The sequence below is a fragment of the Bombus pyrosoma genome, linkage group LG15 (genome assembly GCF_014825855.1).
Source record: "Bombus pyrosoma isolate SC7728 linkage group LG15, ASM1482585v1, whole genome shotgun sequence".
Lineage (NCBI taxonomy): Eukaryota > Metazoa > Arthropoda > Insecta > Hymenoptera > Apidae > Bombus > Bombus pyrosoma.
Window position 1 is genome coordinate 5,375,185 of NC_057784.1, and position 22,288 is coordinate 5,397,472.

At 34.9% G+C, this 22,288-nt stretch overlaps 1 protein-coding gene across 7 annotated transcripts in view; it reads right to left on the bottom strand.

The window, feature by feature from the left end:
- Positions 1–1,641: 1,641 nt before the first annotated feature.
- The window catches only part of LOC122575373 (ras-related protein Rab-32), a 54,316-nt gene continuing 33,669 nt past the window's right edge, over positions 1,642–22,288 (bottom strand). For 3 of the 7 annotated variants that reach the window (XM_043744194.1, XM_043744193.1, XM_043744195.1), the window contains exons 2-4: positions 8,074–8,302; positions 6,380–6,705; positions 1,642–5,201 (exon numbers count right to left, since the gene is read on the bottom strand). In XM_043744194.1, coding sequence (XP_043600129.1) covers positions 5,088–5,201; positions 6,380–6,705; positions 8,074–8,302 — 669 coding nt within the window. In that variant the 3' untranslated portion in view covers positions 1,642–5,087. Of the gene's footprint in view, positions 5,202–6,379; positions 6,706–8,073; positions 8,303–13,974; positions 14,547–16,490; positions 16,947–19,355; positions 22,271–22,288 lie in introns of those variants that run through there. The other 4 variants (XM_043744191.1, XM_043744192.1, XM_043744190.1 and 1 more) reach the window with 4 other exon arrangements.

Below are 22,288 nucleotides of genomic sequence, written 5' to 3' on the forward strand. Positions count from 1 at the left end.
ATGTGTCTCTTTTTTTTTTACGCTTCTTTTTCTGCTGTTCTATTGCTACTGTCAGGATTTTCCATTGGTAATAAATATTTCAGTAGGCGACAGCGAGTTTACTGGAGACTCCAGTAAATAGAAAATGAAGAAACGAAAATTAGTCACAGTTAACGATTGTCTGTGTTTTATGAATTTATATATAATAATATCACGATATAATGTTATAATATCTAATAATTTTCAGTGATATTTAAATAACGCAATTTGAATACTAATTAAAGAAGTAGATTCTTCCAAATCTAATTTCACAGAGTTCTATAAACGACAAACTAGAATAGAGAACAGAATATTAAATAAATAATAAAACGCTAAAGAGTAAAATAGAAAATGGGACATGTACAGAACACTAACTAAATAATGGAATAATAAAACACTAAAATATAAAATGAAAAATAGCACGAGTTTGTCGGTTTGGAAAATGGAAGAAAATCTTCGGGCAAGAAACAATGGCAATAAATTATTTCATTTCAAGTTACCGCGTTCTTCACGCAATAATCTGATCTTTTCTACGCCATTAAAAGAATATTCTGCTTAATTTTCGATAAACGAAGTCTACGAAGCATCAAATTAAAAAGCACTCGAACAATGAACAATTGAAAAAGAACTCCGGCTCGCTAGTGCCATTTACTCAACAACGTTTGCACGGTACGATGGCTATGAAATCGCGAACGAATGACCAAGGAGCAGAAGAGTTTCATCATGAAGAATTGTTCTCTGGTGGCAATCAATCCTGAACAAACTTGAATCTTTTTTTGCAAAATTTCTTACGATCAATTTCCTGAGAAACGATACAAGAATTCTTTCTGCTATTTGTCATCTATCAGATTTGATGGTACATGGATTTGTAGTCTCACTGACGATGGAATTGATGCGTCTGTTCGTAGTAAGAACAAGATACCAATATGCGTAATTTATATCGATTTTGTATCCTGATGATAGAAATTAATTTATGCACGAGTGACATAAATCTTTCAATCGGATTTTTATGGAGAAGAAACTTAAGAAGATGCTGATTTAACGAAGATTATATAAATTCGAGGACTGTGATGTGATTGGATACTGGTTGATTGTAGTAGTGGACAGTTTAATAGGCGCGTTAGCATCGCAGAAAGTGAGAGTACATTCTACCTAACGTTATGATAGTAGGATCGTCTAAGGACACCTGTGTCCTGCATTGCGTAATATTCATTGTCTAATGCATAGTTGAGCAACACGAGTGGGACAAGAGCGAAATTATTAAGCCATTCGCACTGCACCCAGTTATCTGTCTACAAATTGAATTTAATTAATTTAGGACAAATATGCGGATGTATATTTTCCAATATTTTCCTATCCTTTTTCATCAGTACGAGCGAAAGTTTAATTTAAAATATCAAACGATAGTTTCACGAAACGAAGGAAAAATTATTTGTCTACGAATTGAATTTAATTAACTGGAGATACATTGAAACGAGGATATATGGATTTATATTTTTCTGTTGAAATATATTTCTTCTTTTTTCTTTTCTCTCTTCGTGTGAATTAGTAAACCAAGAATGGCATTTCTCTAAAAATACGTGACAGAAATGAAGGAAAAATAAAATGCTTTGCAACAGGCCATTATATTGAATCTCAATCACTTTACTATAAATTATATGTATATATAACATGCTTCTTATATATATAAATACAATCTGTATATAATATATAATACGTATGAACAAAGTATTTTCATCTTAATAAAAAAGGAGAAACGATAAAAGAGACAGGAAAACACGTGGCACCACATAATTTTTCTATAGAAAAACGCAGAAACTCACGACATTTTCTCTGTTAAATACATATATCGTGGACATTAATAATTACTCGTATAAAAAACTCTACTTAGGTCGACGTTATTATATAGAAAATGAAACGTTTTCCAAGCAGTCAGGCTTTCAACGTGGAACACAGTTTTAGTTTTCATCGACGGACCAAAATTCGTTGAAGAACGATCAATAATGATCATACTACCCATTCATTAGTATCTGGATACTTAGATTTAGTACATCAATTTTTGCTTGATAACGGACACACAAGTAATGAAATGTAGATCAGTGGAAAATAATGAAATATTTATGAATTTAATGGAATTGTGAATCAATGGTACGTATACTAGTAAAAACCGATGAAAATTATTACTAATTTTACTAATGAGTACGGTTCTTTGTAAATATTGCAAATGTTGAAACAATAGCAAGCTTCTGTAAATTGACTTTTTACACAATTCATCGCTTACGTTTAAAAGCAAAAACAAATAGAAACTTTGGTGTTTCTAATGTTGTCTTTGAATCTCCATAATATCTTATTTTCATATTCTATTAATTTAAGACTTTGTTTATTTGACTCGCAGCTTGTAAATGAAATAAAGAATTTTCAAAATGATAGAACACTTCACAAAGATTAGTATCTACAAATAAATTTGTCGTAGAGTATTCTGCTTTTGGAAACAGCGATTACAATAAAGAATTAAACCAATGAAAGTTTCTTCTTCGTCTTGCGATTAAGCCGCAATCTATCAAGAGTACATAAATAAATGTCCAGATACTTTTGAGCGGTAATATACGTAAACTAGACTTATCATAGTAAGTGATCGATAGTCGGCTAACATAGTATAGCTACCTTTTCAGTTCGATTAGAATAAGTCGCGGCCAGTGTCTATAAAGGTCAGTGTCGTCGTCACTCGTTAATTAAAAAAAAAAAAAAGACAGGAAACTACAAGTAAATTTGTTTTCTTAATTCTTAATTTTACATCTAACGATCGACAGGTTGTTAATTCGTTGTTTAATTCGTGAACGCTGTTAATCGTCGACGTGAATTGTCACTATGTTCTTTTTTCTTAATAAAAAAACAAACAAACAAAAAGAAAATAACAATAAAGAGAAAACAGATAGAACTTAAGATTTAGAATTGATATAAAAATCGCTGGAACGTGAGAGTGGTTTATTTCGTTAAGCTTACGTTAGCATAGTCTTCTAAGACCAAGAGGTGGAAACAGAAAACGAATTACGAATATAAAAATGACGGAAGAATAGTTGCCGAATAAAAATGAATAAAAGTCAGATTTATTAGAAAAATATCTAAACATGAAATACCTAATAAGTCTAAATTTGACAAATATTCAAATTAGGTACCTAATAAATCCAAATTACGTTACAGTCGAATTGTACATTTCAACTATTCGTTAATCCACCTCTCAGATATTTATCCATTATGTCGAAATTATTTATTATAACTGTCCTTATTCGTGTTTCTAAAACTTTCGCATTCAATACTGTACAGCAATAACGAAATATAGAATTAAGGTAATGAAAACGATCTTTTGGAATGGTAAGAGTCGCAAAGTTCGAGCAGGAGCGTATTCACAGGCTGTTTTAGTGACGGATACATCGATTATTCGTCGTGGTAGTCTCGCGTTAACAGAAACGTCCTGTAAGCGGTGCTGGCTTTCGATTAACGATCCCCGCTAAAACGTTCGACTTATTAATCAAAATTCTTCTATCTTCTGTCGAGCTTGCAATCGTCATCCGTTCACAATCTTCTTATCATTCTTTTGTTTCTTTCTGATGGAAGCCATAATTATGAAGATAAAGAAGAATGGTGAGCTCAGAATGCCGAGACGAGATACATTCGCTTAAAAGTTGAAATATTCCAAAGTTTCTTTTTACAAAAATAAGGAGCGATATAAGTGGACTATAAAATAATTGGAATTGAACAATGAATACTTGGAAGACATACAGAAAACATTGTGAGTAGAGACACGCTGGACGATAATGTTAAAATTGTTTAAAAGCAGATTAAGGAATTCATTGAATTCTGAAATTTGGTTCTTTATTAGTTATCTATTTAGCGTAGAACTCAAGAGAAGATGTTAAGTCTATCTTAAATGTTTAATTTGCCAATTAATCAGGTTTTCTAGAAACTTAGCGTATAATGGCAATAATTATGATAGTAATCAATCTTTAGCGGTATCATTATCAATTTTACTTACTATCTGTCTTATAAATGACTTGTCTTCGATTTCAAGGGAATCAAAATGAGAAGTATAGGAAGAAACGTAACATACACATTATAAAAAGAGTCGTTCAAATCCCCTGAGAACTACAAAAGAAAATCTATAAAATCATTGTGAATTCTCATTTTAATGAAGAATTGGTCAGCCTGACTACGTCTAAAAATTCTAATATTTTAAAAACTCTACTTTCTCCATGCTTATTCAGCATTCCAAGTTTCACCTTCTTCGACAAACTCAGCCGAACCCCCGACAAATGTGAATCACGTACAGTTGTGATCAAAAGAAAGTTTAAAATTGCGACTTGCAAACGCTTAGACTGGAGATTTTTATACAAGTCAATATTGTTGAGGATATAATTAAAACAGTGGAATCTCGATGGAAAATTGTTTTATCTAACAAGTGTTATGCGAAGCACTATAGCGTGGATCATATTATGTGCATTCCGTGCAATTTTGCACCTTCCTATAAATTTCCTATAAATGTATAAAAACCCTCAGTCCATAATATACGAGTATTGGTAACTTCGTATTGGATGCATTTCACCATCTTGGTAACAATCACATTCTTCGAATATATATATCACCTCTATTCATCGTACTCGTAAAATAGAATTCCGCTTTCTAAAATTCGAATAAAGTCATAATAAAACAGTATCGTTTAAACTTTCTTTCGTCCGTCATTGTATATATATATGTATGCATATTTACAAAGATCAAATGGAAGAATTATGCTCGATTTTCATAAATTCTCAATCAGTAACCATCGACGATGTACGAGGAAGCATCGAAGTCTTACAAAAGATGACTTTGATCGATGGAATGATCGTTATTATGGTTCGTTTCTCAGGGAGGAAATTGGTTACACGATCGAGACGAGATCCAACGACGACGGCGATGGTCGACGCGGAACAAGCAGAACTGCACTTTCGTGTCATGGCACCGATGGTTAAACGGTGATGGCAGGACCACGATAACGGACCGGACGATCCTGATATCGGTTGGTTACCGATTCGTCAGCAGGAACAGGATTTCTTTGAACTCGTTGGCGTTTGATTCAATGCGAACCGCTCGCCATCTGTCTGATCCTGGGAGCCATTACCTTTTATCAACTGTTCGTTCTGAAGTATCTGCAAGAAGAAAGCAAACAGGTTTGTTAACGAAGTTGAATATCAGATTTTCTTTGCGAATTTTGAGCTTATCGTTTCCCTCGTTTCGTACCACTTTTATACGAGCCATTCGCAGACCAAAGTGATTTATGAATCCACATTTCGAAATTTTTAAAATTTTACTGACAAACCACTTGTTGCTTATGCTTTGCATATAAATTTCGACAATTTTCATTACTTTTCGTTTTGCAAAATTGAACGATATGGAACAAGAATGTCTATTTTCTTTCAAAAGAGAGGTGCGTGCAGGTAGAAGGTAAGATATGAATAGTTCAATGTGAAGAGCTTGTCGGTCAGGCAGATGCTGTCACGGTTTTGAATTAATTTCAGTCAACGAACGACAATTAAATATGCACCGTAAGACGATCACCCGGACGCGAAAATACGTCATTGATAAATCCATCGAGCTTGTACGTATGTTAATGAGGAGAGCAATATGATATTCCATAAATAACTCGTGGTGGTGGCTCTCGGGCGACGTATCTTCGTCAATTGAATTCCGCGGTTAGATGAAGGAAAACAACGGCAGAAAATATCGAGTAGAGTATTTTCTTTCTCATGTTTAAGAGCTACACTAGTTTACTTAATTTTATTATTACGTTTTATTCATCGTATTATGATAAAATGATACCCTTCGAACGACGAATTTTTGTATTTTCATTTTGCAATGAAAAGTTTCCTCGAGCTTTCCAGTGATTTCACGAAGAATCATTAATAAATTTGACTTGAATTCGTCTACCTTCGTAACAATATCGCGACAAATTAATGGTGAAACGTATGAAAAGAATATTGCATAAATAATCGACGATAAAAGTCTAATAAAAAATTACTAATTTTTGTTCGATCTATTAATACAGAATGCAAGGTCGTATCAATTTCTTTGCGACGATTCTTTAAAATTTGCTCATTTCAAAAAATAATTATAATCGTATAAAACAACTATTTCTTTAACTCTATTAACAACTAAATAATTAGTTAACCAATGATTGTTCTAATGATCTAATGAATCGTCAAAATCCTGGCTTAGACTAGATAATAAAACAATTTTTTTGATTAATCATTTGCTACAAAAAATGACAGAAAGCTAGCTTTGTAATCTCATTAATAAATAGATACAGAATCTATCAATCTTTACTCACTTTATTGACAAGAAATCGTGCTGCCTCCTCGATATTAATATTCTCCTTGGCCGAAGTCTCGAACCATCCGGCGAAATTCTTCTCTTTACAGTATTCGTCCATTTTCGCCGGTGAATTCACTAGACCCTCCTTCTGCTGGTCACATTTGTTCGCAAGAAGGACGCAAGGTATCTGTGAACCATCAGGAAGTTGCACTTTCGAGTCTAAATCTTGTTTCCATTTCACCACTGCGTCTAAGGTCGCGCTTCTCGTCACGTCGAATACTATAAACGCGCCCACTGCTTCTTTGTAATACACTCTCGTCATGTTGCCAAACCTCTCTTGACCTGGACAGTAGTAAACACAAGGTGGACGTAATTATTGGTTGTTGTACAACGCTAATTCAACAAGTGGTTATACGACACTGGTTCAACAATCAGTTATACAATACTAACACAGCCATTAGGTATACAATACTAATTCGAGGATTAGTTATGCGGCACTGATTCAACAATTAGTTATACAACATTAATTCAACAATTAGGTATACAATACTAATTCGAGGATTAGTTATGCGGCACTGATTCAACAATTAGTTATACAACGCTAATACAACTATCTCTTGACCTGAACAATAGTAAAAAATTAATTGGTTGTTATGCAACACTAGTTCAACAATTGGTTATGTAACACTGATTCAACAATTAGTTATACAACAGTAATTCAACCATTAGGTATACAATACTAATTCGAGGATTAGTTATGCGGCACTGATTCAACAATTAGTTATACAACGCTAATCAACAATCTCTTGATCAGGACAGTAGAAAACAGAAAGGTAGGCTTGATTATTGTTGTTACACTGATCCAATAATTAGTTCTACAACGCTAATAGCAATAATGACCAATTACTGTTGATCTGGTCAGTAGTAAACAGAAAGATAGACTTTCTTAGTATCGTAGTATAATATTAAAATTTAGTCAAGTGTTTATATTGAAATGAATTTCTTTAATTGCAACATGATGTCGTTCATACGACAAACGTTTTCTGCGTTTGTTTCTATTAGGAAAAAGAGACTTCGACGAAACTTCTGCATAGGCAATGTGCTCAGTGACGCCAAGTTTGTTTCTATTAATATCTCATTTTACGAATTATTCTTCTACGAGCAATCTGAGTTAAACGACTGTATACGTCATAGATATACATAAATAATTCGATTGTTGTATTATATTTTACGATTAGGTATATGTACACGTATTTTAATTCAATGGCATACAATTTCGTCAATTGTACATCATACATCGATTAAATAATAAATATATTTGACGTCTACAATGTGGAAATCACTTCCCACACATTTTTCCTGTTAACGAAGTATTCTGTTGCTTTCTAAAATGATATGGAATTTTATTAAAGAAACTAAATTTCAATGATCTTGATCATGATTAAACGACTGGAATTCTAATTTATTCTTTCTCCATAACAATAATCATGCAAAATAAATTCGTTCATCATTGTGCAGTCATCGACTTTGAAGTTTTAAAGAAATAATTCATACGACACGAGGAGTACAAAGATAAAAAAAGCAAAAGGAAGAATAAAAATGATCAAGGACGTAAGGATTAACAATTCACGAAAGAAGGGAACAAGAAAAAGGGAAGAAGGTTAAAGAAACTAAATAAAGAAAAAAGGAAGAAAGAAGAAGAAGACTAACCTGCGATATCCCATAACTGCAGCCTTATGATCGTGTGCGGGTCCCAGTTCAACACTTTCAGTGCGAAGTCAACGCCAATCGTCGCGCGATAATGTTGCGAAAAGAATTGATGAACGTATCTCTTGATAATGGACGTCTTTCCAGCGCCCAGCTCGCCAATTACCAGAATTTTATACAAGTGCTCTCGTTTATCGCCTAATCCGGCATTCGGCGCATTGTTCTGCGACGACTGTGCAAACAAAAATCAAAATTCCATTGTCATTAATCGCCAATTCCTCGACAATCTATCGTTTATAAACGATTTCTTATTGTTTAATTTTTATTACTATGTTCCAACTATTATTAACACCAGACCTGTTAATCATTATTAATATCATTCGTATCAATGTAGGACTTAAATTATAAAATGGTAACGTTGTTTGCGAAAGATAGAATCTTCTTCTATGATTATTCGAAACACGTTCCATTTTTGGAAAATTTATTACGGAAAGGAACTCCAAAATTTCTTTCTATTATTGTTAGAAAAAATCGTTAAAATCGTTACTGTCGTCGTCGTAACGATTTTTTGATTTTTCAATGACATAAAGAATTTTTAGACCGACTATGTTATCTTATATCTTATTTATTATCAGTTATTCGAATAGCATCTTTGTCGCGTAAAATTCTACAAGTATCGTAATTATTTCTTTTGGAAATTTATCCTTTTTGAAGTACGTTAAACGCACCTAATTTCCTGCTCACTTAGTTGTCTGCTAACTGGCAACGTTGTTTAGTGATTTAAAAAATTATCCAGGTCGAGTTATAAATAAAGGCTTATTATAGTACTTATCTCAAACACTCATTATTCTCTGTCTGATATTCTTAAACGAACAATACCATTTTTATTACTTTTCTCTTTCTCTTATCTTCGTTATGCAACTATTTTCTTCGCTATTTGACACAATTACACAATAATCATTATGCTTACTCGTGTAGCAAAATTAGCATTCTAAAACGTACGAAGCCAAGCTTGTACAATTGTCTTGTATTCATCTAATTGGAAAAGAAAAAGAAAAGATTACAATCCACTGCAGTATTTTACTTCAATTGGAAACTAAGCTGATTCTTGCGAATATCACAAAATCTTTTAAACAATCGGTGAAATTTTAAATCGCATACACATGGTGCATGTAACTTTCAAGTTTGCATTTGAACTGTAATTTCAACTTTACTTGTACGTCGTCACAGAAGGTTAATTTATCTTAACATCGAGTATAATTCGTAAAATTGTTACGTTTCACGATTTTATGCAACGATGTTGCGTCTCTACGTTTTCTCGCAACTTTACTTATCTTATCGAGCTACGAGCAAAGAAGAAAGCGACAAGTAGCAAGTAAATCACCTAATGGAAGCATAATAAAACGATCCAACAGCTCCCAATACAAATATTACCGAGTCTGATTTACGATGTTGTTTTCTCTTCTTAACTTACATTCGTCGTTGCTTCCACTGCACAATATTATTAACTAACTCTAGTCACTAATAAGCGAACACGATAATAATCAAACATCGAATCACATGATCAATAAAAATAAAGAAAAAGAAAGAAATAGTTAAAGATAATTAAAGAACTAACCCTACACAATCTCCAATTCTTCGACTTAACTTTCGGTTCAGAGATATTCAGAAACGATACAGTCTTCTTGTTCTTCTTTTTGATGCCCATATTGCTTCCGATTAATGTTCTACTTAAAACGCTACTGATGTTCACTCATTACCAGATTCGTCTAAACTAACGAGAATTAAAATTTCTTCGACATTACTAACCGATCGATGAACTCTAAGCGGATGATTCACCGATGATAATCATTTTCGAATGTAAATCCGTCAATACAAAGCCACCGTGGCGTACGACAATGTTTTATCGAACATTTAGTTTTCACGCTATTTATTTACTTCTTTACTTCTTCAAAAACGTATGAGCAGACGATCGCCTAACTTTGCTCATCGATTTTATCCTTCTATTTGGCCCTCTTTGAACTATTGTAGTTTATTATGTACAAAAATAATTTTTTATCTTATTTATATAAAAGATTTGGATTACGTTATAAGCGAGAAAAGTTTTGCTCTAAACGTTTACAAAAATACTCAATTTAGTTGAAATCGTTAGGACTGTGTCAAAATTAATGATTGTGGTTTATCGATACTACAGAGATTATGATATGTATTTCTGAAAGTCATTAGTCCCTAAATTCTTCATCGCGGTAGGATAGTATTGTAACGAATTATAATCTTTTCTACAAGCAAATAATATCGTAATATATTATAATCTCTTTCTCTCACGTTCTAATTGTAGAGAATTACACATCTCATAAATAATACAGCGTGTTTAGATATTTTCTTACTTTTAAGTATTACTTTTAGGTGTTACTATTAAGTATGCTTACACTGTATATTATACTAGTATAATTTTCCATTATGATATCGTCACCAATTTAATTAATAATAGTATAAATTTATAATATCATTAATATTAATAATATCATTAATTAATAATAATATAAATAATAATTTATTACTTTTAGGTGTTACTATTAAGTATGCTTACACTGTATATTATACTAGTATAATTTGCCATTATGATATCGTCACCAATTTAATTAATAATAGTATAAATTTATAATATCATTAATATTAATAATATCATTAATTAATAATAATATAAATAATAATTTATTACTTTTAGGTGTTACTATTAAGTATGCTTACACTGTATATTATACTAGTATAATTTGCCATTATGATATCGTCATCAATTTAATTAATAATAATATCAATTTATAATATCATTAATATTAATAATATAATATAATATTAATATTGATAATATCATTAATTAATAATAATATGAATAATAATTTATTTGTAGCGGTTATTAATCCCTATTTCTACTTATTAGAATTACAATAAATAAATATAATCAATTATAATCAACCATAATCTTCTTCTCTCACAAACAAGCAAAATTCTACGTCCTCTAATTACGTTCTAAGGATTCGAAATTGAAACAAAAAGGAACTCCGCCAAATACTAATGTAGCATAAACAGAATCATGGTGTATTCTGCAAAATAAAACGTTTATTAGAAATATGATAGGTGTAACGTGTGGTTGCACTCAGCAGGATAATCTGCCATGGAAAATACCGCACGAAGCCGTAACCATAAACTCTAGGGTAATAATAATAGTCTGCTGTAGAGGTAGAAGCCATAACGTTGCCGGCTGTACAATGCTCCCTAATGCAGCAACATTGCTATGGTACACTGCATTTAATTGCAGCTAAGTCTTGTTTAAAAACAACACGCATTATCGCACTTAGGAGTGTCTCCACATCTGGCGATTTCGTAAGTTTGAAAATTATGTCATCGTAACATCAAGTTCATCTTCGTCTTCAGTTACATCTTCAGATAATAATAAAATTTAATAATGAAACTTTTTGGGAGAAATGTCGATGTTAAGATGGAAAGATTTACAGACTTGAACGTTAGAATCAGAATCACAAATTCTGTATAATTCTCCGTTTATACGGCATGTGTTATAGAGCAAAATAAATATATATTAATTTTAGATGAATATTAATTTTTTGAGCTGAATTAAAAGCGCCAGGTTTTCATTAGAAACATTTGAAATCTACTTGAAAAATTGCTTCGTGTTTTCGTTTAAATTACGAATACAAATACGATGACAAATACCAATTGTGTATGCTAATCATAAATTATATTTGTACAGAACTGCAAATATTATCACAAGATTAAGTCAATAGACGTGAAGTAACTAGGCAGTAGAATATTCAGGGGGCTAACTTTGCACCTTTAAAGAATATATCTTCATGTTTTGGAATTTTTGCCTGTTTACTAATCGTGAGTAACGTTGACGAGGAGGCCTTATTTCAAATTTTCCACAACTCACCGATACAATATAATTTTCTTCGCGTAGAATTTGGAATTCTAAATTGGAACTTCAATTGGAACTCCATCACGGCGAAATGCTTGCACAGGATCCAATCGTCGACACATTTTTCCATCTCTTGAAACTTTCATCCCATCTCATTTCTCTATCATGTGCACTAACTGGAAGCGGATAACAGGTGAAGCGCGTTACATCGATCGGAACAGGTGGCAATCCAAAGGATTAATGTGTCTAAGGAATCAGCTGGTTGCCGCAGGACGTCCAAGACTCATTACAAGCTCGTGTCTTTTGTCATAGAAGCAACGTACGGCCTGGCGTTGTCGCGCAGCAATTTCACGGATCGTCCTCCTTCGTCAAGTCCCTGACGATCGCAACTTGTCTACAGACGCCACGTTATTCCGCGATGGAGTTGATCGTTCGACTAATAAAATTGACAGACAGCAACGACGAATATTTTGAACGAACAACTTGCAGTATGTTCCCTTCAAATAAACACTTTGTGTTTCGCTAACAAACTTGGATTATTCGCCTGTACACCAGATAGCATCCTCGTGTAAGAAAATTTGATACGATGGAAATGACACGATAAACAAAGCTGGAAATGGAAACGCTACATTGAAAAATAAGGACTTTGTGACTGTATTCCATGAGAAACAGTCGCTGAGAAATAATGAGTCAGGTATTCGTTCGACTAATCGTCTTTTTAGCTCTCTATTATGCTGTATAGAAGTTGAGATAGAAGACGCCACTGTTGAGATAAAGCACGGCAGGCCACGTAACTCGAGAGCATCGGTTGTTGCAGGGGTTGGTCGAGTGAAAAATACACGGGACAAAAGCGAAGAGAGCGGGTTCGACGCGCGGCAACCGCAAATCCTGACCGCAAAACGAGACTACCTTATGATTCCTGCGTCGTAGGATTACAGGTTTCTACGGGCAAACAGATGCAAAGAAACGTTCGCGGTGTTTTGAAACTGTGTCGGGTGTCGATATCGAGAAAGGGAAACCTGATTATGCAAATGACGACAGGAATCCAAAGAGAGAAAGATACTAGAGCCGAGTACGAGTTTTAACGAGTATCGAGTTCGATGTCTTTACTCCAAGTCGAAGAAAGATCTTGTATTTTTGCGGATGGTCGGTTCAGGTTGGGACAGGTTAGGGGACTTGTTTACGGGCAAGTGGAGTAATTCGCTTCAATACTTTATACGTTTTAAATATGCAAACACTCTTTCATATTGCATACAATTGGACTGACATGGCTAGTGAAATTTTACAACTGTAAATTTTGCAAATTACAAGTCAGAAAAGAGCAAGGATGTGTTGAATGTTCAAAGAGGAAAGCTTCCTAGAAGAAGCGAAAGATAAAGATATTTACTACAAAAATGTTTTAAAAATGAGGTAGAGATCATCAACGCCAAAGAAAGAAACTGAGTGAAATATTTCAAAGCAAAAGAGAAGAGAAAACTCAAAGAGAAATGCATCAAAGAAATCGTAGAGACAAAGATAGCAAGAAAAAAAGACACACAACGCAATAAAACATTCAAACTTAAAAGAGAAAAACGCAGAGATGTTCCCTATAGTGTCACCAAAAAACCACGAATAATTGAACGAATATAATAATAATAATAATAATAGGAATATGCAGATAAATAAACTAAATATTGTAATAATAAATATAGGTATGTATAAGAGAAAAAAAAAATAGAAAAATTACAGTCACTATACAAGTAGTTCTTACCGTACTAGCCATATCAAAATAAATAAATATTATAATAAGAAAACTAAACCGAGGGAAGAGCCACAAGAAAACAAAGCAACTACGGCGACCACGCAAGTAGTCCCTCGCCATACTATCCATATTAAAATAAATAAATAAATAAATATTACAATAATAGGAAATAAGAGAAGAGCCATGAAAAGAGAGAAAAACTACGGTGGGTACACAAGTAGTTCCTCACCATGCTATCCTGACTGACGACCTTGCTCTTCTCCGCGTTGTCTGCCATCATCGACCCCACAGTAGCCAGGTAACTATCGTGCTGTCTATCGTAGCTCTCGGTATAATCCTCCTCGATACCAGCCAGATAGCCAACTCCAGTCTCCTCGTCGAACGTACCCTCGAACGTGGAGAACGTGTCGAACTTTTTCACACTGATATGCCTCGCCTTCTTCTTCGTTCGATTCTCCTCTTGTTTCTCCTCCTCCTTCACTGACGGCGATTTATCGTCGTCGTCGACGGTAACAGCGATCACTGTCTCGCCCGAATCAGTGTCACGAGTAGTTTCGAACAAACGACGCTGAAAAATCGCCCGTTTCTCCTCCAATAAGGACAATTTTCGTCTAACCTCGCGAGGGGACGATTTTGGTATTCCAGACTCGGACTCGGATTTCGTGTTCAATTTGGATTTTCTAGGTGGTTCGGTTGACGTTGGTTTCGGCGGCTTTTCCTCCGCCCATTTTGAAAGCGCATAGGGAAGCGTCGAGCTGCACGGAGCTTCCAAACGAGGAGATTTCTCCGAGGATTGGGAATCTGCGCACGCGGATAATCGCACCAGGTTCATTCGTCGGATTTGCAGGGTTCGTTCAATGGCAATTTCAGGTGATGATGGTGGTGATGATGATGATGATGATGATGATGATAACATGGCGAGACGACGACATCTTCGAACGTAGGTTACAGGATGTTAGTACGTAGCGGTTCAAGTTTCGTATTATGCGGTATGACGAGGATATAGTTGAATGTCGAAGAATAGTGGATGTTGAGGTTGAAATTTAATGGTTGAGTTTCTGCGTGATGGTTGTAGAACAGCAAGCATAAACTAAACTTCAACTTTGATGGTTGAGTTAGAGCATGTGTTGCAAAAAGATAAGACTCAAGATGGATGTTGAACAGTGATGGGGTAGTGAATGTTGAGGTTGAAATTGGATGGTTAAATCAAGTGAAATGTTAGTGTAATGCAAATCAGTAGAAATAAAGATGGATGTTAAAGTTATCAGAATTAAGTATTTAATTATCCTGAAGTTTAAATCGAATACTTGAGTCAGATAGAAGAATTGAATCAAGTTATTCCGCGTTAATTATATTTCCTAGTATTGGAAATTCAGTTGAGTTAACTAAAGAGTGACTGCTCATTGAACTGAAACTAATTAGCTAATAAATCCTATTAAAGTTAAATCGTATTTGGATCAGAGCAGTTAAGTTAATTATTCTTAACACCTCGAATCATGCACTCGAGTGCTAATGGTATTACATGGCATTAATTAATTTAAAAGATTTGGAAAAATACAAAATAATTAACAAGTAGAAAAACCAAAACCGAAACTAAAACCAATTGTCGCAGTCTGATGATTTCCATTACAATGCGGAAATTAATTCCAAGATATTAAGAGAATGTCTGTTTATCATATTATAATGAATTTTCTAGAACTGCACGAGCACAATAATGAAACGACGATTACTATAATGTATATAATACTATCAGTGTCTGTCAGATTTATTAAAGCCTAACATAAAGCAGAACCAATTGAATCATATTATTTTAATCCGTGCCATTCGTCAGTGACTAACAGTGACATTAATCAAAGCCCTTGATCAAAATAGAACCAACCACCATAAAGAACCATAAGGCAAAGAAATCTCATAAACTTCTAAAAAACATTATTTTACCAATTACAAGTTATAGACTCCACTTGATCATCAGTCATAGAGTAACCGTAAATCATTCCATATTATAATGTATTATACATATATGTATATAAATATAATTATATGATTCAATACATGTATGAATGATTGATAGACTATAATACAGAATTTTTATGTGCCTGCAATAATTGGCAATTACTATTTGATTGACGATTTCAATGTATAGAATGTAAATGTTATACTTAAAATTCAGTACATTCCGCATGTAATGTGCAGCACAAATTCCACGTCAATTCTGTGGGTTTTATACGCGTACAATTCAAATTCCATATAAATTTCATACACAAAATTCTATGTATTAGACATAGAACGTTGATATTCCACACATTCTATACAATAAGTTTTACATAATATAAGATTCTATTTATATGTAGAGTAGAAATTCTATGTAATCTTTGCAAGTGCGTGAAATTCTATTCACGCAGAGTACAAATTCCATATAACTCCATATATAAAATTCTCTATGCAGACTAGAAATTCCATATAAACTTTACACGTAGAATACAAATTCCACGCACTCTACGCAAAATTCTCCACATAATGTAAAATGTAAACCCTACTCACATCCCCCATCCAACATTCCGTACACGTAACTCGCAACACAACAACCATCAATTTTTCCACGACCCTAACCCAAATCAGGAACCAACCCCAAGCCAAGAATCAATGGACTAAGAAAAAATGAGTGACAGTGAAAGAGAGTGCATGTATGTGTGAGTGCGGAGAGAGAGAGAGAGAGAGAGAGAGAGAGAGAGAGGGATCGCTCACCGTACTGACTCTTCGAGGAAAAGCTCCTGATGGTTAACGACGGCGACTTGCGCTGCACTACGGTCACCGTGCTCACCGGTTTCTCCGTCGGTTTCTCCGGTTTCCTCGGCTCTCCCTTCTCCCTGTCCACGTCGTATAACGTGTCAGGCTGCTCGTCGGCCTCGTATCCGTCGCGATGGCCAAGCCTCTCGATCTCTTGCCCCTTCCTCGCGGTCCTCGACGGGCTGTCGGAGAGGCTAGACAATTCCTGCGACGATTGGCTCTGTGATCGACTGCTGTCACCACCCTCGGGCGTGTGCCTCGGCTCCTGCTCCGTCGACAGACGAAATTTGTTCAGGCTCAGTTTGCGCACCAACGAGTTCGACTTTTTCTTCTTCTTCTTCAAGGTCGTCGATGGACCAACGACGACCTTGCGGTCGTCCTCCTCCTCCACTGAACTCCGCTTCCGACCCGTTTCTGTCGCGTGAGACAGACAGAGGATCTTTGGTCAGAGAGTAGATTTTCTTCCGGGGGGATTTTTTTTCCTTTTTTTTTTTTTTTCTTTCTTTCTTTATGGAGTTTATGCTGGAAGCTTAAGCTTGATGGTTTATCGGTGAGCGGTGGGTTCGTTAATGATCATTACAGGGTTTTCGGGGATGTTGAATCGGTGATTATTGGACTGCGAATTTTTATGCAAACGAATATCCTTGTAAGCGTTATAAGCGTGTTAGGTGTTATAATTATTATAAGACTTATTCTGTTTCAGATATTTCAAGTATTTTTCTATTTTGAATTTCGTGTATTTTTGCATCTTCAAATTTCTCACGAGTGCATAAAAATCAGCGATCTAGTGTATATAATTAGCTATGGATTTTATTCAGCTACGATAAGCATGATAAATGTGGTTGCTATGGTAAATGTAGCAGATACGATTGATTGATTAAATAATGTAATCGAGTAGACGATATAGTGAACATAGTGAGCATAGTATGTAAGGTATGAGAGTAACAGATACACCGGATATAGTACGTGTAACAGTAGCAGATTACAGTAAAATGTTTACAATGGATACAACAGAGATATTACGTGTATAAATCCTACAAAAGCGATACAGTAGAGGCGCGGTGGTTACAGTAAGTAGAACAAGACAGATGTAAGTCAGCCTTGTGAATATCATGGATATATATTCATAATATACATCACAAATAAATAGAAAAAATATAATAGTCACAGTAGATGTAGCAAATATAAATAAAGAAGGTATAGTAAGTATCATTTCCATACAAGCGAGTACATAAAAATATAGAAAAGTATAATTAGCATAGCACATACAGTTGGTATACGAATATAGGAAATACAACAGCTTATCGAGCGGACATGATACACTTCTAACTATAGTAACTTAGAATAAGTCTAGCTGCTATAGTATACGATAGATACATAAAAAGTATTGAATATAATAAATATCATTGGTACAGAAAATATTGTTTAAAATAAATCAAATTGAAAAGACAAGTATTTCATGTGTAGTTAACTTAAAATGATTTTGTGGATTTATAAAGGAAGAAAACAATCTTTTATAAAGATAGACTTGTCTATCTTTACAAAGATCTTCCAGCAAAGCACGTAATGTGTACACATGTCGAAAGATTTAGTAGTATGTGTCTTTCGATACGAGAGGTCCCTATACATTCTCGTTTTAACAAGACGTAAATACGTTGAAGAATTTGATAACTAAATGCCAAGTCACCCGAAGCTAATTGAGATTGAGATAGGTCATGAATTACGAAGACGACGAAATTCAAAGAGATCTCTGTATTTGTTACACATAGTCATCCATTCGAATGATTGAAATCGTGTTTCTCACGGTTATTAGAACTTTCGCGTATCAGATTCCTATCAGATGTTATGTAAATTGGTCTTGAAAGGACGAGCTGCTTCTATAAATCCTTTGTAATTAACGAGACCTCGATGGCTTTCAGTAATTGCCCAGATACCGTGTAGCTATTAAGAAGATTAACATCTTAAGGAATCTGTTCATGAATCCAGAACAGTGTCCTGCCGATTACTTTACGTGTCGAGTATCACAGCGATTAAAATCAGGCAGGAAACTCTATAATCTATTGTTGCTAAGATAAGGCAATTTTATTTTAAAATCAATAAAATGGGGTATAAATAGAGTAGAGTATAAACTATAAAAAGACACATACGGAAGGCATTAAATATTTTTACCAATAAGTTCATAGAAATCTATCGATAAAAATAAAGATCGACGATTAAGAGAAACAAGTAGAATGAAGTAGAGAAAGAAACCACATACCGCTCGTGAATAATCATTTAACGAAGCCTTAGAACAACCCTAACCAGTCATCACCAGTTATCTCAATACCAATCGGCATAACCCGATAGAAACCAACAAAACAACGTCTACGAATTCTAATTTCTCCAAACTTTGCCAAACTTTGTTAACAAAATCGAGATTTTGAAAGAAACACGAGCTGAGAACACGTCGAGTAGATTAATCCTTAACCGCACAGACGTTTCTATTTTTATCATTATTACAAACAATTTTCCAGATTGCTTGGCGAATCTGCCAATTGATATTAAATCATTGTGTAATAAAAGTCAATCTATCAGTTCGATAAAGATTATCGAAATTATTGCAAATTTGCAAACTCTCCTCTACGTAAATACCAATCACAGTCGATCTGTGTCTAACGCAGAGAAACACGACCCTGAAAAAAACAACCCTTCGAACAACACGTAACCTAAACCCAGGAAGAAAAGAAGAACTTCAGCAACCACAAGAATAAACTCCCCATAACCACAATCCCGCTCGAGCGCAAACAACTCAAAGGAAGTGAGGCACAAGCCAAATAAATAAACCTTTTTCCTCGACATCCAGCTCGGGCTCGGCAGCCGATTCGTCCAGCTGCCTGTTCTTCCTCCTAATCTTGAACAATCCTCCTTCCTTCCGGAAGCTGCTCTTCAAAGCTCCGAATCTTCCCTTTTTCTTATCGTCCGCGACCGGTGGGTCACCGGTGGCCACGTTCGTCGTCGTTCCAACGTTCGTGACCGTGTCTACGCTGGAGCTGCTGTCACCTACGGTCACGTATTCGCCGGAAGTGCTGCACGCGAACCTGTTCCGCTCCTCTTCGGACGAGGAGCGCGCGATCACCGTGTCCGGCGAGCTTCCGCCCTCGTTTGCGCTCTCGTTACGATCCATCCTCGTAGAAGGGGCGAAGAAAGTGGTAGGAGTATAACGTATGTAGCGTACGTTTGCACACCGGTGTCGATTTTTAACGACGCTTAACGATCCACAACGACGGATTCTCGGCCTGATGATTTTGTGTCTCACTCTGTCAAGGCACGAGCCAGTCCACGAGCTGGCTTCCTACGCCAAACGCGGAAACCTTAGAACAACCGCCTTTCTAGGTCCGATCAGGCCGGCCGCCGGATAATCCGACACGTTTCCCCCTCCTTTCTCTATTCTTTTCATATGTTGCTGTTTCAAAGAGCGAATACGATGTCTGTTCAGGGAGGAGCTATGGCGAAAAAGTAGGAGAGGGAGAGACAAAGAGATTTGTATGGTTAGTATAATAGAAAATTACGTTAGATTGATTAATAAGTTAATTAATTAAATTCATTAATTTTCGTAAGAGAACCTACTATTAAGTATTCCATATAAAATCTTTCCCTTTTTATCCCATTTCTTTGTTTCACATTTTTCGTCCAAAAATTTGGATACAAGTATCTTTATATTTTTTAAATAATGGGTTTCCCTTTTAATCGTCTTTTAAGACACGCAGGAATTACGTTGGCTCTGTTCTTGTTCCGAACCCACAGACGATGTTATTAATATATTTTAAAAATGTAATTATATATTGTGGGGAAACTATATATAGTTCGATTAAGGAGAGTAAAAGAGAATATTTTTTAATGAAAATTCTATATAGAACCAGAAAATATCGGGGACCTAAGTGCCACCATGTTGGTATTTGTTTGAATTTTATTTTTCCCAATTCCATATAATAGAATAAAATTCCATACGATACAACTCCATTTATTGAAACGAAATTTTAGTTAGTGTCTGATTGTATGTCGACCGAATCTACTTGTTCGAACGTGGTGCCCACTGAATCTACTTATCTGAATGTAAACTATTGACTGTTCTACTTATCTGAATGTAAACTACTCACTGAATCTACCTATCTGAATGTGAATTCCTACTGCACGAACGAAACCTTGTAGATACAATGCAACTCTGCCTACTCGCACAAAATTCTAGCTTCTGTCCGATTATATATCGATTGAATCTACTTGTCTGAATGTGGATCGCTGTCTGAATTTTCTTCTGCACAAACGAAAAATTATAGGTACAAAATGAAACTCTACTTACATATCGAACAAAATGTTATTTAGTGTCCGACTAAATGATTTCCTGCGTACCGAATCTACTTATCTGAACGTGAATTCCCATTACGTGAGAAAATTTGAGGCAATGGAGGGAGTCGGTCGATGCTTACTACGTGAATTATGTGGATTTTATTGTTTGTTCCCTAACGTGGTCAGATAAATGTAATTCTACGCACGGATACGAGTTGAAGTTTCTTATTATTTTCCTTTGTTATTTTATACATATCTGTTCTGACTGTAATTTCAACTTTCTTTCGTTGTCACTTGTATGATTAATACAAAAGCTCTGGGTGTTCGTTGAAAGCAACGCCTTGTAGGTTCGGTAGACCGTACAGTCGAATGGAGATGAAAGATAGATACCTAGTGAAACGGAGAAGCCTGGGAATCGCAGGATGAAGTAGAATTCGTGATTTGTTTTCTGGGTACAGTGGTAGAGGGTTTCTGGGTCCTCCGACACACCGTGTGACATTCCAGGAGTGGTCATTGATCGGATATTGTGTATGAAATATTCAAATCGACCACTGTCTTGGTATATATATCTCAACACGTGAAATCAATATTTTATCCTCTGAAGTTAAATTCCAAGTTTCAGGATTTTAGTCCTCTGTTGTGGCTAAGTTTCCAAAATCGAGTAAGAACAGAAAGTAAATTTTTTAAAGATATCGTAGCACAACTTTCATTTTGCAATTGTTACTTTACAATTGTGTCTTTACAACTATAATTATTATGAAATATCTTTAGTCAAATTAAAACTGAGAATTTTCTTACTGTTAGACGATGTTTCCAGTATATCTCATCGGCGGAGATTTTAGCTTCGAAAGAAAATACTTGCAGAGGTTTTTCTCCAAAATCCAGCGTTCGAATATTGAATACTGTACCGTATACAGTTTCCACGAATGGAAAATTGATTGGAGGAATCTTGACCTCCATCTCTATGTAAAAGTTAAGGGGCTGTAAATGAGTCGAAATATTGCTCGGTACTTTCTGCATGAAATAGGAACTGAAGGGTCTGTTTGAAGAGTCGGAGGAATAATAAATGAATGAATCTATAATGAAACATCTGAAATCTGTGCGTGTCATAGATTCTACGACAATCTTGCCATCATTTTTCCTTACGAAATTTAATCATCCAGTTAGAGAGATATTAATACTTCACGCATTACAAGACCACGTGTTTCGTAAGTGATATGTCTACGTCTAGATTTCTTGTTTATTTCGTATCAATTCATCATTGTATCGCTGTATTTTATTGCTGTATATTCTAGTTGTATTTCTATGGATCGCTGGTGCCAAATATTCTACCCCTATCGATCAATAATTCCAAACTCCGAAGTTTGGAACAGAAAGAAGCCAAAATTTCTTTCCTCGTAATCAAATGAAATTCAAGTTACGCGTAAAGAGGA